This window comes from Sceloporus occidentalis, unplaced genomic scaffold, assembly GCF_023333645.1.
Source record: "Sceloporus occidentalis isolate IW3139 unplaced genomic scaffold, rSceOcc1.0.p SCAF_2, whole genome shotgun sequence".
Classification (NCBI taxonomy): domain Eukaryota; kingdom Metazoa; phylum Chordata; class Lepidosauria; order Squamata; family Phrynosomatidae; genus Sceloporus; species Sceloporus occidentalis.
Window position 1 is genome coordinate 122510440 of NW_028316982.1, and position 12716 is coordinate 122523155.

At 40.4% G+C, this 12716-nt stretch overlaps 1 protein-coding gene across 1 annotated transcript in view; it reads right to left on the reverse strand.

Annotated features, from left to right (window-relative positions):
• Window positions 1-10689: 10689 nt before the first annotated feature.
• The window catches only part of LOC149318954 (neurotrypsin-like), a 30540-nt gene continuing 28513 nt past the window's right edge, over window positions 10690-12716 (reverse strand). Inside the window, exon 16 of the mRNA XM_089510798.1 lies at window positions 10690-11414. Within this exon, the coding sequence (XP_089366924.1) occupies window positions 11104-11414 (311 nt within the window). The 3' untranslated portion in view covers window positions 10690-11103. The remainder of the gene's footprint in view (window positions 11415-12716) is intronic.

Here is a 12716-nt window from a genome sequence, read left to right on the forward strand (position 1 = left end):
GTGGCGCAGCTTCCGGCTTCCGCCCAAGCGGACCATAGAGGCGCAGGGCAGAGCGGCAGGTGGAGGGCCGGCTATTGTGGTGACCCCTAGAGCTAGAGAAAATCTAGAGTCACACTCATTAAGGAAACGGCCCCGGATATAGAAAATATATACATATACTCTATATTTTCTATATGATACTCTCTCTCTCTCTCTCTCTATGTATATACATATATATATATATATATATATATATACTCTATGATTCTATGACTCTCTCTCTCTCTCTATATATATATATATATTATATGAGTCTATGACTATATGTATATGTATATGTATATATATATATACACACACACATTCTATTTTCTATATGATTCTATATATATATATATATACTCTATGATTCTATGACTAGATATATATATGTATATTCTATATTTTCTATGATTTTATATATATATATATGATTCTATGACTATATATATATATATACATATGTATATTCTATATTTTCTATGATTCTATATATATATATACTCTATGATTCTATGACTATATGTATATATATATATATACACTCTATTTTCTATATGATTCTATATATATACATATATACTCTATGATTCTATGACTATATGTATATATATATATATATACACACTATTTTCTATATGATTCTATATATATATATATATATACACTCTATGATTCTATGACTGTATATATATATATGTATATTCTATATTTTGTATGATTCTATGACTATATATATATTCTACATGAGTCTATGACTATATGTATGTGTATATGTATATATATATGCATTATATTTTCTATATAATTCAAGAAAAACATAGCACATGCCCACACGAAACCTAAAAACTCAAATACTTCCTAGTCATGATCAAAATGGAGGACACTTTGACATTTCTCCTGAAGAGAATTATTAATATTTTATATATATTTATTTATATAGTGCCCTAGGTTTTACACGACACTTTACGAAGTCATTAAAATAACATAAAACCTGCCAATGGCGTACAATCTAAAAGTCATAAGATATAAAATAATATACTGTAATTAGCAATTTATCCCATTAAAACACAACTATCAAACTACAAACAACTAATACACCATTAGTCTGGATTAGTTGAAATGTAGTTGTAGACAAACAAGTCATGTAGGATAAGTGGCAGCAGGAATGTGCCTGAAAAAAGGGGGTACTACCACAAGCGATGGGCTTTGGGGCTGGGCACATGCCTTTTTCCTTCCCCTTTGGTGTCTGCACATGGGGGGGTTGCTAGTCACCCTTCATTCCAATTCTACCTGAAACCTTCCCCCCACTTCCCTGCAAAGTAGAAAAGCTGGAGCCAGAGGAAGAGAACAAGGGTCAAAAGAGGATTTATTTATTGATTTATTTATTTTGCACCTTCCCCCCCCCCCCAGTGTCACTTTGCAAGCAGCACATGTGCGAGTAGTCCAACGCGAGCTTGCGTGGGAAGAACTGACGAAAAGCCCACTCTTTCAACATTTGCATTTGCAAGTTCTATTAATTCAAGGAGGCACTCACTCCTTCCATAGGCAAGCCTTAGGACCGTGCATACATGAGCGGTCCCAAGCAAGCATCATAGGCAAGAAGAACTGAAGAAAGAGTGGCCCTTCATCTAATTAATGGAACTTATCTGTAATTTGCAAGTGTTGAGAGTGAGTCGTCAGAAAGCGAGACATCAAAAGATGGAAGGGGCCTATATCTGTTTCACCATACCATGAACATGTGGTATTTTTTCACAGCACTGTGCTATCATGGAAGGGGGCATCAGTTCATTTGTAAAACTTACAAAACTCTTGCAGGTATGTCTCCCAAGAGGACTGTCAAATCTGTTTGTATGCATTAAGAGAAGGGGTGCCAAACTGGCCCCTTCCTGTGGTAAGTATGAAAGGCAAAAGGGGATATTGAATATAAGTTAAATTGAGAGAGAAGAAGTCCTGGGGCTGCTAGATGGTTTGGGGGGGGGGAGCTGCAGTTTGGACAGATGCAGGTTGCCTCACCTCAGGACCATTTTGGCTTATCCCACAGATTGGCTGATATGGCAAGCCTTGCCATGTGCTTACCAGACACCCTGCATTTGTTGGTTTGGAAACCAGGCAATCAAGTGTCCCCTCTACTTTACTTTTCCTACACATTGGCCTGAAATAGACAGGCCAAAAGGGCTGCCTGTGAGCCGCGTTGAGGGCTTGGCATTTAGACGATGCACGCCCTGAACGAGGCTGGAAGCTGCCCCAACACTGCTCCAAGGCAAAAGAACTGGACCAAAAAGGAGTGGATCAAAACCACTCCTTTAGCCAGCCCAGTTCAAAACTGTAGCGGTGGCCTGGTTCTGGGATGGCACATGCAATCGTCATGGCCACAGCGCAAATAGCACCACCATGGCACCACCGTCTGCTCAAGGCCATTGTCTACTAGAGGGGAATTATAAGGGAATTTATTTGATTGGTAGTTTTTCTATTTGTACTAAAGTTGTGATCATCCTATTTCATGTTTCTTCTTCAAATCATATTAAATGTTTTCTTTTCAGTGTTCAGCCATCTATTTATTGGACCAAAACAGGATCCTCAAGTCCAGTACATAGAGAGGGAGTTACCAACTAGACTTCTAGCTCTACAATTACTATCTATCTTTGTTCCTCCCCTCTCTTTTGTGGATAGATTGTCTGGAAAACATATAAACTGAAAGGAAGACACAATAATTAACACAGGCAGCTGTAATTACACCTCATGCTAATAACACACAACAGACAATTTGATAATTGCTGGGCCTTGTCTCTTTTTTTAGTGCTGAGGGGAGAACAGTGTGTTGAATGTAACTGACAAGGGAATAGCTATCAAAAGGCAAAGCAAATGGTGTTATGCTGCTTTATCCAAGTACAGTCTTGGACAAAAAAATATATTATCACAAAAAGTGATATAAAATGATGGGCATGAGAGGAGTGGTGTTATTCCACTTGAGAAGTACTTACAGTAATATACCAGACTTGAAAGCAACTGTGTTGTTATTTCGCCTTATAAACTTTAAGAATTTTTGCATGTATTGAAGTTATATGGCCATACCTTACGTTAAATCAAAGTGAATCACATCCCACTGTTATAACTGGAAAGGGGGGGATGGAGTATGCTCCATGGCCTAAAACCAATTGTTAGTCCCACCTAGAGTAGGCCAACTACATGAATGGAAACTTGATATGTCAATATTGATGTAAATTCACATTAGTAAATGAGATGACTCTAATGTGAAGTCGATGACTCTAGTTGGGACTAACAATTAGCTTTGTCCATATGGCTTATTACAGTGGGACCTCGGTATCCACAGACTTGCCATCTGCGGATTTGAGCAGCCGCAGATGGCAAGCCCACATTGTCCCCAATGGCGGTGCATGCACATGGCCCTGCTGCCATTAGGGACAGCCCCCATTGTTCTCAGTGGCAATGCATGCATGCAGCCATGCTACCATTAGGAATAATGAGACTTCATCTGAACTCCTGTTATCCCTAATGGTGGTGCGGTTGCATGCACATGCAGCCATTGGGGACAATGGAACTTGAGCATCCACAGATTTTGGTATCCGCGTGGGGGGGGGGGCAAAATGGACCCCCCCCCCCCCCCACAGATACCAAGGTCCCACTGTGTACGGAAAATGGCTCAGTGATCTGAAATGCTGTAGCTTTTTAATAAAAAATAATAGAAGCTATTTATGCCTTTATAGTGGGTATTTCTTGTTCACTTAGGGTTGCCAGATAAAGACATCCCAGGCCCTAACGTTTCAGGGCTGGAGATAATCCCTTGTGATATCACAAAGTTGATGCTACAGTGGCAGCCCCTAGTGATGTCATTAAGCATTATACAGTAAACATCAACCATAAGTGCAGAAATACAACATTCAATTTTTTAAAAAAGTCTAAGTAATTAGGAAAAAATATATAAACACACACTTTTCAAGGCAGTGCTTTACTCTGAGATTCTTTCTCCATGCCCTAAGAACTGGAGAACAGAGTCTAGAGCTAGGCCCTGAAAGCTGGGAAACATTTTTTAAATCATGTTATTAGTTTTTAAAATCATGTAATTAGTAAAATAAACTCTATTCTTGTTCTTGAGTAAACTCTGGAAGGGACTTTTTCAGACAAAATTCTCATTAGTAGGACTGCAACTCCCACGCAGGGAATATTTTATTTAACACCTAACAACAGTTTTAGAATGAAGGCCTTAGAAAACGCTGTAAAAGGTTTCTGTCAATTCCTAATACAGAGACTGGAATGGGATAACACTCTGTTTCAGGACTCAGGTTTGCATTTAGGAATACTCTTGGATCTAACACTACTCCTGAAATGCCTAGACTAGTGGCTGTGGCCAGTTTTTGTGTGGGAGAGGCTAGTGCTCCAACTGCATCTGTTCCAAGAGCAGGTAGATCTGGCTGCAGTGACATCTGCCTTGGTTACATTGAGGTTGGATTACTGCATTCTATGTGAGACTGTTTTGGAATGTATTAGGGAATTTCAACTGATCCATCCAGCATAAAACAGCAAGCGTTTGGACCAGAACATATGAACAGGGAGCATATAACATGCCTTTTGCAGCAACTTCATGGACTGTAGTACCAGTATGTCAGAATATTTGTCTCCTTCCATGTGAGCGTGCTTACTCATTAAGATCCACCAGAGAGGCTAAGGAAGTTACTCTGATTTTGACAAGGTGTGAGTTGTGTTTGGCTGGCACATGGGGCACAGTCTTCTCTCCAGTCATACTGAAACAATAAAAGCTTCATGGAGAGCCTGCATTGCTCTTTTCCCGTTGGCTCTCTGCCAACCTGCAAACACTTTTAACTTCCCCATGTTTTGATGTTTTTTATATGTTCTTTCTCTATTTTGCAGATTTCTCAGATGCGTACTTCTTGTTTTAATTATTTCTATCAAGCTGCCTTCAGCATTTATTTTAATGACAACGCAGAGCATAAACATTTAAGCATGACAATTAAAAGCTGTTAAAACCCTATAACTCCTTTGATCTGGGAGTCTTTCAAGATAGCTAACATGCACATCTGTCAAGCTTAGATAGAAAAACAATTGGGAGGGGAAGGGAACTTTTGCCCTCACTGGCACAGTATTTCCAAGTTGCAGTGTTAACTGTGTGTTACTTCTTCTCTACACAGGAAAAAGGTAGATACATGGGAAACATTAAAGGTAAGCACTTGGGATTCTAATGGTATCTACTCTAAAGGTAGGAGCAAACCTTCCCCCTTCTGACATTAAGGATGAAGATCAGTCTGCCCTCCCCCATAACATCCCTCCCAAAACCATTTATTTTTTTATTTATCTACAGTATTTATACCCCATCCTTCAGCCCTAAAGGGGTATTCTCTCAGACTCATTTATTCTGTCTTGGGGTGCATCTACACTGTAAAAATAATGCAGCTTGACATCATTTTAACTGCCATGGCTCCATCCTACAGAATCATGAGATTTGTTTTGTGAAGCACTCTTTAGCAGTGAAGGCTTAAACCTTGTAAAACTACAAATCTCAGGATTCTTTAAGATGGAGCTGCAACACTTATTGGAAATTATCCTACAGTGTATTGGAATAAGCCTTTGGACATGTTGACAACCTTGTCTCAGAAACAGGACTTTTAAAAACTAAATCTCTAACGATTTAATAAAGTAATTGCAGAAGCTGATTTGGTGGAAGACCAGATGGTAGATGACACCTGAGTTAGCATTAGCAATCCTAAAGACTGAACTTTGATACAGAAAAGGAACCGCTCTTCTCGGCATTATTGTGTAGCTGCTTATAAATCCTAAGTACAGTCGGCTCTTCATATCTGCAGTGGTTCTGTTCCAGACCCACCAACCCCCACTCCCCTAAATAGCAAAATTTGCAAGACTTCAAGTCTTGTTGCTTGCAAAGGTGGCGCGACATGTGTGTGACCATATTGGTGTGACCGCGTGCATGCACCACCATTGGGGAGAACAGGACGGCGCCATCCGCAGATGCTCCACTCCCTGGATGCCGAGTGTGCAGAAGAGAAGAACCAACTGTATCTCCTACGAGTTTCATACAACACTGGATAGTTAAATACAAATATCTCACTCCTGTTTTAATTTATAGTTGTTGCTTTTGTGCCTGAGCACTGTTAATTTAGTGCTGTGCTACCTGAGTTGGATTTGTTTGGGATGGAAGAATAATGGAGACCTTTTTTGTGTGTAATATTGTTTTATTTACAAAAGTAGAACATAAGTAGAACATACATGTAGAACATAAATGGAGGCAATAGGCACTCCTACAAGCCAGACAATTTTCTACCCAACATTAGATCTCTAGAAGTACCCCAAAGAGCTAATGCTTATAGACGCTTTCACACAGGAGGCAAGCATCATTAAAACATGATTCAAATTTGATAATAGCACAATCATGGGGAAGATTGTCAAACCCCTGCACGCTTCTCCCATTCATGTCACGTGTGTAAACTGTAATGGATGCATCATTCGTTAATAACGGAAAAGTTATTACCCAATGATGCATCCATTACAGTTTACGCATAGGACACAAATGGGAGAAGCGCGTGGGGGTGTGATAATCTTCCCCTTGATCGTGCTATTACCATGTTTTAAACACATTTTAATGACGCGCCCTCCATGTGAAAGTGTCCTATGTCTCTCTCCTCCTATTCTCTAGTATTTTCTTCTCTCTTTCACACACACCCCACCCCTTACATTCATTCCTCCCTTCCACTAGAGAGGAATATCAGCTTCCCCAGGATTATATCACATTGCAACACAGAATCCCATTTAGTTAGTTAATTTATATCCCACCTTTCTCCCAGCATGGGATCCAAGGCAGCCTTCAATGTTTTAAAAGCGCAATACAATTTAAAAAGTTAACATACAATTAAACTAAAATTAAAAACACAAGTTAAACGCAGTATTAAAAGACGCTTAAAACATAATAAAAGCACTACACCCCCTATTAAAATAGCTCTATCTGCCACATCACATTAAAAAACCAAATGCTTCCTTAAATAAAAAGGTCTTTACCTGCTGGCAGAAAGACAGCAGAGAGGGGTCCAAGCAGCAGGGAGTTCCACAGCTTGGAAGCAGCCACAGAGAAGGCTCTCTCTCATATCTTTACCAAGCATGCCTGGGATGGCAGTAGGACTGAGAGAAAGCCTTCCCCTGCAGATCCTAGAACATAGGCAAGCTCATAGAGAGAGATGCAAATGATCTGGACCCAAGACTATCTCTTTACAAAACTGTCTCTTCACCATTGTCTTTTTTTGTTTTTTTACAAATTTATTTCCCACCTTTGAACCCTAAAGTTCCCAGAGCAGGTAACAAGTGAAAAAAGACACAACAGAAGTACAAATACAATAAATAACAACAGTAAAACAAGGTACTGAATCTAGAGTCAGTTAAGATTAAAATGGTTTACAAAAGCTTTCAAACTGTAGGGGGGAAGAAATGTTGGCACCACACTAATGGGACGTTTCAAAGCTCTCCGATCCACTGATATGGGTGAGTGCCGAGAGCAGCACAAATCACCAGAGGTGCTCCGGTTTCTTTAAAGGCAGAGATGTCTGCAGCAGGGCTGTCAGGTAGTTGGTTGCATGACAACACCTCAGGTGCAGCTGCTGAGGGAAAGAGACCAGGGGAAGAGAAAATCCTCAGGGACAGCAGGAAGCACAGAGGCCTCTACGAGAGAATAAGACTGCTTTTTTCTAAAAGCAGCATTGATGGCAGGCAGGGAAGTCTCTCCGGGGAGAAGACCGGAAAGCCAGTAGCCAGGATAAGCTCAGAAAGAGTCCACCTGCCCTTCTCTCTATTACTGAGATGATATGCTGCAGGAGATAAGCCAGTTACCCTAGAAACAAGGGTGAGCAAACAAGCTTCCTTGTCCCCAAGGAGCCTGGTGCAAGCAAATGGCAGACCAAGGTAGTTTCATCAGAGCAGCTGCTCACTACTAGCTGTAATCTGTGCCTGGCTTCGATGAGATTTCTCTGAAGATGCCAGCCACAGATGCTGGCGAAACATCAGGTATAAACTCTTCTAGAACATGGCCACATAACCTGAAAAACCCACAAAAAACTGTTTAATGGGTCTGCTTCTCAAGGGCCACTCTACAGGTTTCTCCTGCCTGGGTCCCATACTTAACTAAAGGGGTTGACTTTGTGCCAGGTCCTGCAGCCACTAACCTGTCTAAAGGTCTCAAGCCAGGGACCGTGACTAGAGGCGAGAGAGACCCAGGGTAGCATCCCCAACAATGAGGCCAGGATGCTGTAATAGATTAATACAACTGGAGGCCAGATCTGGGAATGGCCTACTGGCAAGAAGAGCAAGCTTTAGAGATCCCTATGCCAGGGCCCAAACCCTGTGCAGTCTTACCATTCCCCAGTACCTTATCACACAGGCAGAAACCCAGGTCACTATGAAGCTCTCTACTGGGAGCCCTAACTCTGAGACCTCAAAACATTTTACTCAGTGAATCCCATTACCACTGTGTTTTTGGCAAAACTCAGTAAATGGTCTGGCAGCCATGTGGGAGTCAGACTGATTCATGCTTGGTGAGGAGTTGCTGTGGGCATATCCCTGGGCAGAGGATGGCCCTGTTGACAGAAGGGTACAGAAGAATCTCCAATGAAGACTTCATAATCTAAGCAGGTTTGTTAGGTCCCATCAACTGACCATTGTAAGCTATGAATCAATACTTACTAACAAAGCAGTAGTTAGCCAGCAATGCAGCGCTGCATGATGCACCTGCTTTTTTTATAACTGTCCTTTTAATAAGGACAGTTTAATAAACTGATGTTTATTAAAAATATTTTAGGAAAGCCAAAGTTTAGAATTTCCAGTGAATATTCCAGGATTCTCTCCATTTTATGTCACTAGCCAATGGGGCTTTTGTTTTATCACAAATCGGAAATTAAATTGGTAATTCCCACTTATTAAATTAATAAGCCATGTTTTAATTATTTCACTTACAAAGGTCTAATGACTGAGTCTTGAATTTCTTTCTCATTTGCTTTAATTGTTAAATGTTTCAATGTATGTTTACTAAGTATTTAGTGGGAAACAATATGCCTGCATGGAGCTCGAAGTTGCCTGTTATGGTAACTCCATGAATTTCATAGTGTTTTCTTAGGCACGAAATACTCAGAGGTGGTTTTGTTAGATCCTTCCTCTGAAATATAGCTTACAGTCCTTGGTAGTTGTTGGTAATCTCCCATCCAAGTACTAAACAGAGCTAGCCCCCTTAGTTTCCAAGATCAGACAGGATCTGGTGCCTTTGGGTTATTTGAGGCACTAGCTAAATGCAGTTTAGCCTTCCCCTTGCAGAGAGAGGACAAGTGAGCAGCAAAGCAAGTTCCCAGTCACAGTGCAGTCTGGGCAAACTGCACTAGTCAGTGTTTCAGTCAGGAGGAGAAGCATGATAACAACAAAGCAAATATTCTTATTGCGGTGATGGTGGTTGTTCTGATGGTGGGAAGTAACTGTTGGTCTTTACGTCTCTGGAAATTTCCCTTACAGTGAAATGGTACATACAGTCCAGCATTTCAATGCCTTATTGCAGGTTAAACGACTGTAGCTAAGAGGAGTGGCTAACAACAGTGCTGTTGTGCAGTTTTCTCTTAATGCCATAGGCTAGAGAAGGACTGAACATGAGATAGTAATGGAGAACAATCTTGCAGTATTGAGTGCTACAGATAGTGATCCCGCTCTAGGTTAAATTAGATGGCATTAATTTTCATTGCAACCAGCATAATATATATGTCATGCTAACATAAAGAGTCAGTGTGGCGTAGTGGTTTGAGTGTTGGACTACGACTGGAGACTAGGGTTCAATTCTCCACTTGGCCATGAAACCCACTGGGTGACCTTGGGCAAGTCACATGCTCTCAGCCTCAGAGGAAGGCAATGGCAAACTTCACCTGAACAAATCTTGCCAAGAGTACCTTTGGGTCACCATAAATTGGAAATGAAGGCAGATGACAACAACAACATAAGTCTAGTTGCTTGCAGTGGGATTTATAGTGTTTCTAGATAAGTCTTGTAGTGTGCAACCCACCTGCCTCATTCATGGAATTTCGTGGTGCTCCAGACATTGCCATATTCTGTTTACAATGCTCCCATATTTTCCCCACACGTCTATATTTTTTGTACTACCAAAAAAAGCTGATAAGGAGGAAAAATCAAGGTATCTGTACTATGGCCTTTTGACTGGTAGCACTGGAGCATTGTCTGGAAATACCCTTAAGCAAAAAGTATCCTTAGATGGATTGTCTTGGCATATCACCATGTATCATACAGGACTAATTTCCTTGTGAATAAAAAGGGTCCCTGTCTTGCATAATTTCTACTCGCAGGGAAAGTATTGACTGTATCTCAACCGGAATACTATGATGTAATTCTGTCCTATTCTGAGATGATGTCCCAATTGGCTTTAACTGCTCAAGGAACAAGCCAACTTAGAAGAGAAACAGACTATAGAAGAGTATATGAGATGTCTGTCCTCAGACCCTGAAGAAGAGGAGGTATTCTATATATCAAACTGGTAATCTCAGTACACAGCATTAAAAAAAAACAACCCAAATTAAGGGTCACCAAATACAGACCCAAATACAGACAAGAGCGGGTATTGCTTAGGATGTTTCTTCTCATCCAAATCCGATCATGAAACATGCCTTTAGGTATACTGTATATTATATTACTGCAGAAACATAATAAGAATTTTTAATTCTCAAGAACCATAACGTTGTATTCAGAAGTTGAACTGTAGTTGAGTTTACAATAAAGCCCTTTTACTTCTCTGCCCCTGGAGGAGACTGGAATTGTCACTACTTCTCATTCAACCAACAGGGCTTGAGATGAATACAGAGTCATTAAGGGCGGTTTCAGAATTTAATTCACCCACTCTCTTCAATAGCGTAAAGTTTGTTGGCAATGCTCACTTAAAACAAACCTGCTCTGATACCCGTGGGAATAGCAAACTCATAAACAGAGAAAGAATGAAGATATGCCTGTAGGCCACTGATCAGTTTTAAATTCTGCTGGGTAAATTCCATGTTTGGGTTGACATTCTCAAATAAGTTTGGTCACTTTCTTAATCCAGGGCACAAATTTGCTGACTTTTGTGTAAACACCAGGGGAATCCTTTCGCCCACATCCATAACCCCAGGAAGTGATTCCTAGGATTACCCAGTGTCCATTTGATCTCTGACACATAAGTGGTCCCCCACTGTCTCCCTGACAGCTGTCCACCCGGTTTTCTTCAGAGAGGTTTCCAGCACAAAGCATACGATTACTAAATTTCTTCCCATAACGGGACTTGCACACTTTTCTTGGGAGAAGGGCTACTGAACCTTGGAGTAATGTCCTTGAATATGACCTCCCTGAAACAGGAACAAATGACAACTAGTGTTACTCAGTAAGCAGAACAGCAACAATTTAAGTAACCAGGCATGTAAATCTCTAAACATAAAACTAAGTTTTCATTTTTAAAGCATCAGAGCTTCTACTGCACACCACCAGCAGCAGCATTTTTGGCTCTTGGTTTTAGACTCCCATCATCCCAAGCCAGCTGATGGCTTGACAAGGGATAATACTGGTTGTAGTGCTCTATCACAACAGACGTAGTCTGACCACAGGTGGAGACACACAGACTATCAGACTACTCACAGTACAGTATAGAACAGAACTGGCCTACAGGTGCTGTATGGGAACCGTCTAACTAAAAAGATTGCATGTACAGTGCTGTGTAAATTTACAACGCTTCACAAATAAAGGTTAATAATAATAATAATAATAATAATAATCTTTATTTAACTCTGTCAGTGACACCTAGGTATTCTTTGGTCTCTGCTTCCTAGGTAGTAATCATAGAGTGATTAGAGTAATTCAGGGACATACAAGCAGGGATTTGGAAATAATCCAATATGAGTATTATGTGAATATTTGTAGGGCTATATATCACCATTCTCTATCATAGCTACTAGAAGATCATGCTTTCCTTAGTGTCCATCTAAGACTATCCCTCTAAAACATTGCAAATACAGAGACCTGCATATGTATCAACGTGTTTTTGTATAAAATATTTTTATTAAAATTAAATACATAAATATAAACAAGCAACCCCTTTCCCCTGCCCCCCCCCCCTTTTTAAAAAAGGACTTCCTGCTTGCTCTCTATTTAGTTTCATGGACCCCATCCAGACAGGCCAAAATAAAGCTGCTTTGGGTCACTTTGGAGGGATGCTGTTTAAATGACGCATGCGTCCTAAGAGGCCAGAAGCCACACCAAAGCCATGCTCCAGTCTAAAGGACTGGAGCATGGCTTTGGCATGGCTTCCGGACTCTTAGGACGCATGCATCATTTAAACAGCATCCCTCCAAAGTGACCCAAAGCAGCTTTATTTTGGCCTGTCTGTACAGGCCCTTAGTAATATTTAATCTCACCCTTTATTCTTTTAAGTTCCTTTTCTAATCTATCTAATTACCATAATATTGATATTAATTTACATTCCTTCCATTTACTTTTTAGTAACAACAACAAAAGGAAAAATACACTTACACACCCACACATATACACACAGACAAGAAGACATGCTGAAAAGCAGAACACCAGAGACAGAGTTTCAGTTGCCTAACTATTGAACTCCATATCACTATTATCCCCTTTTGATTGTTTAATTTAAT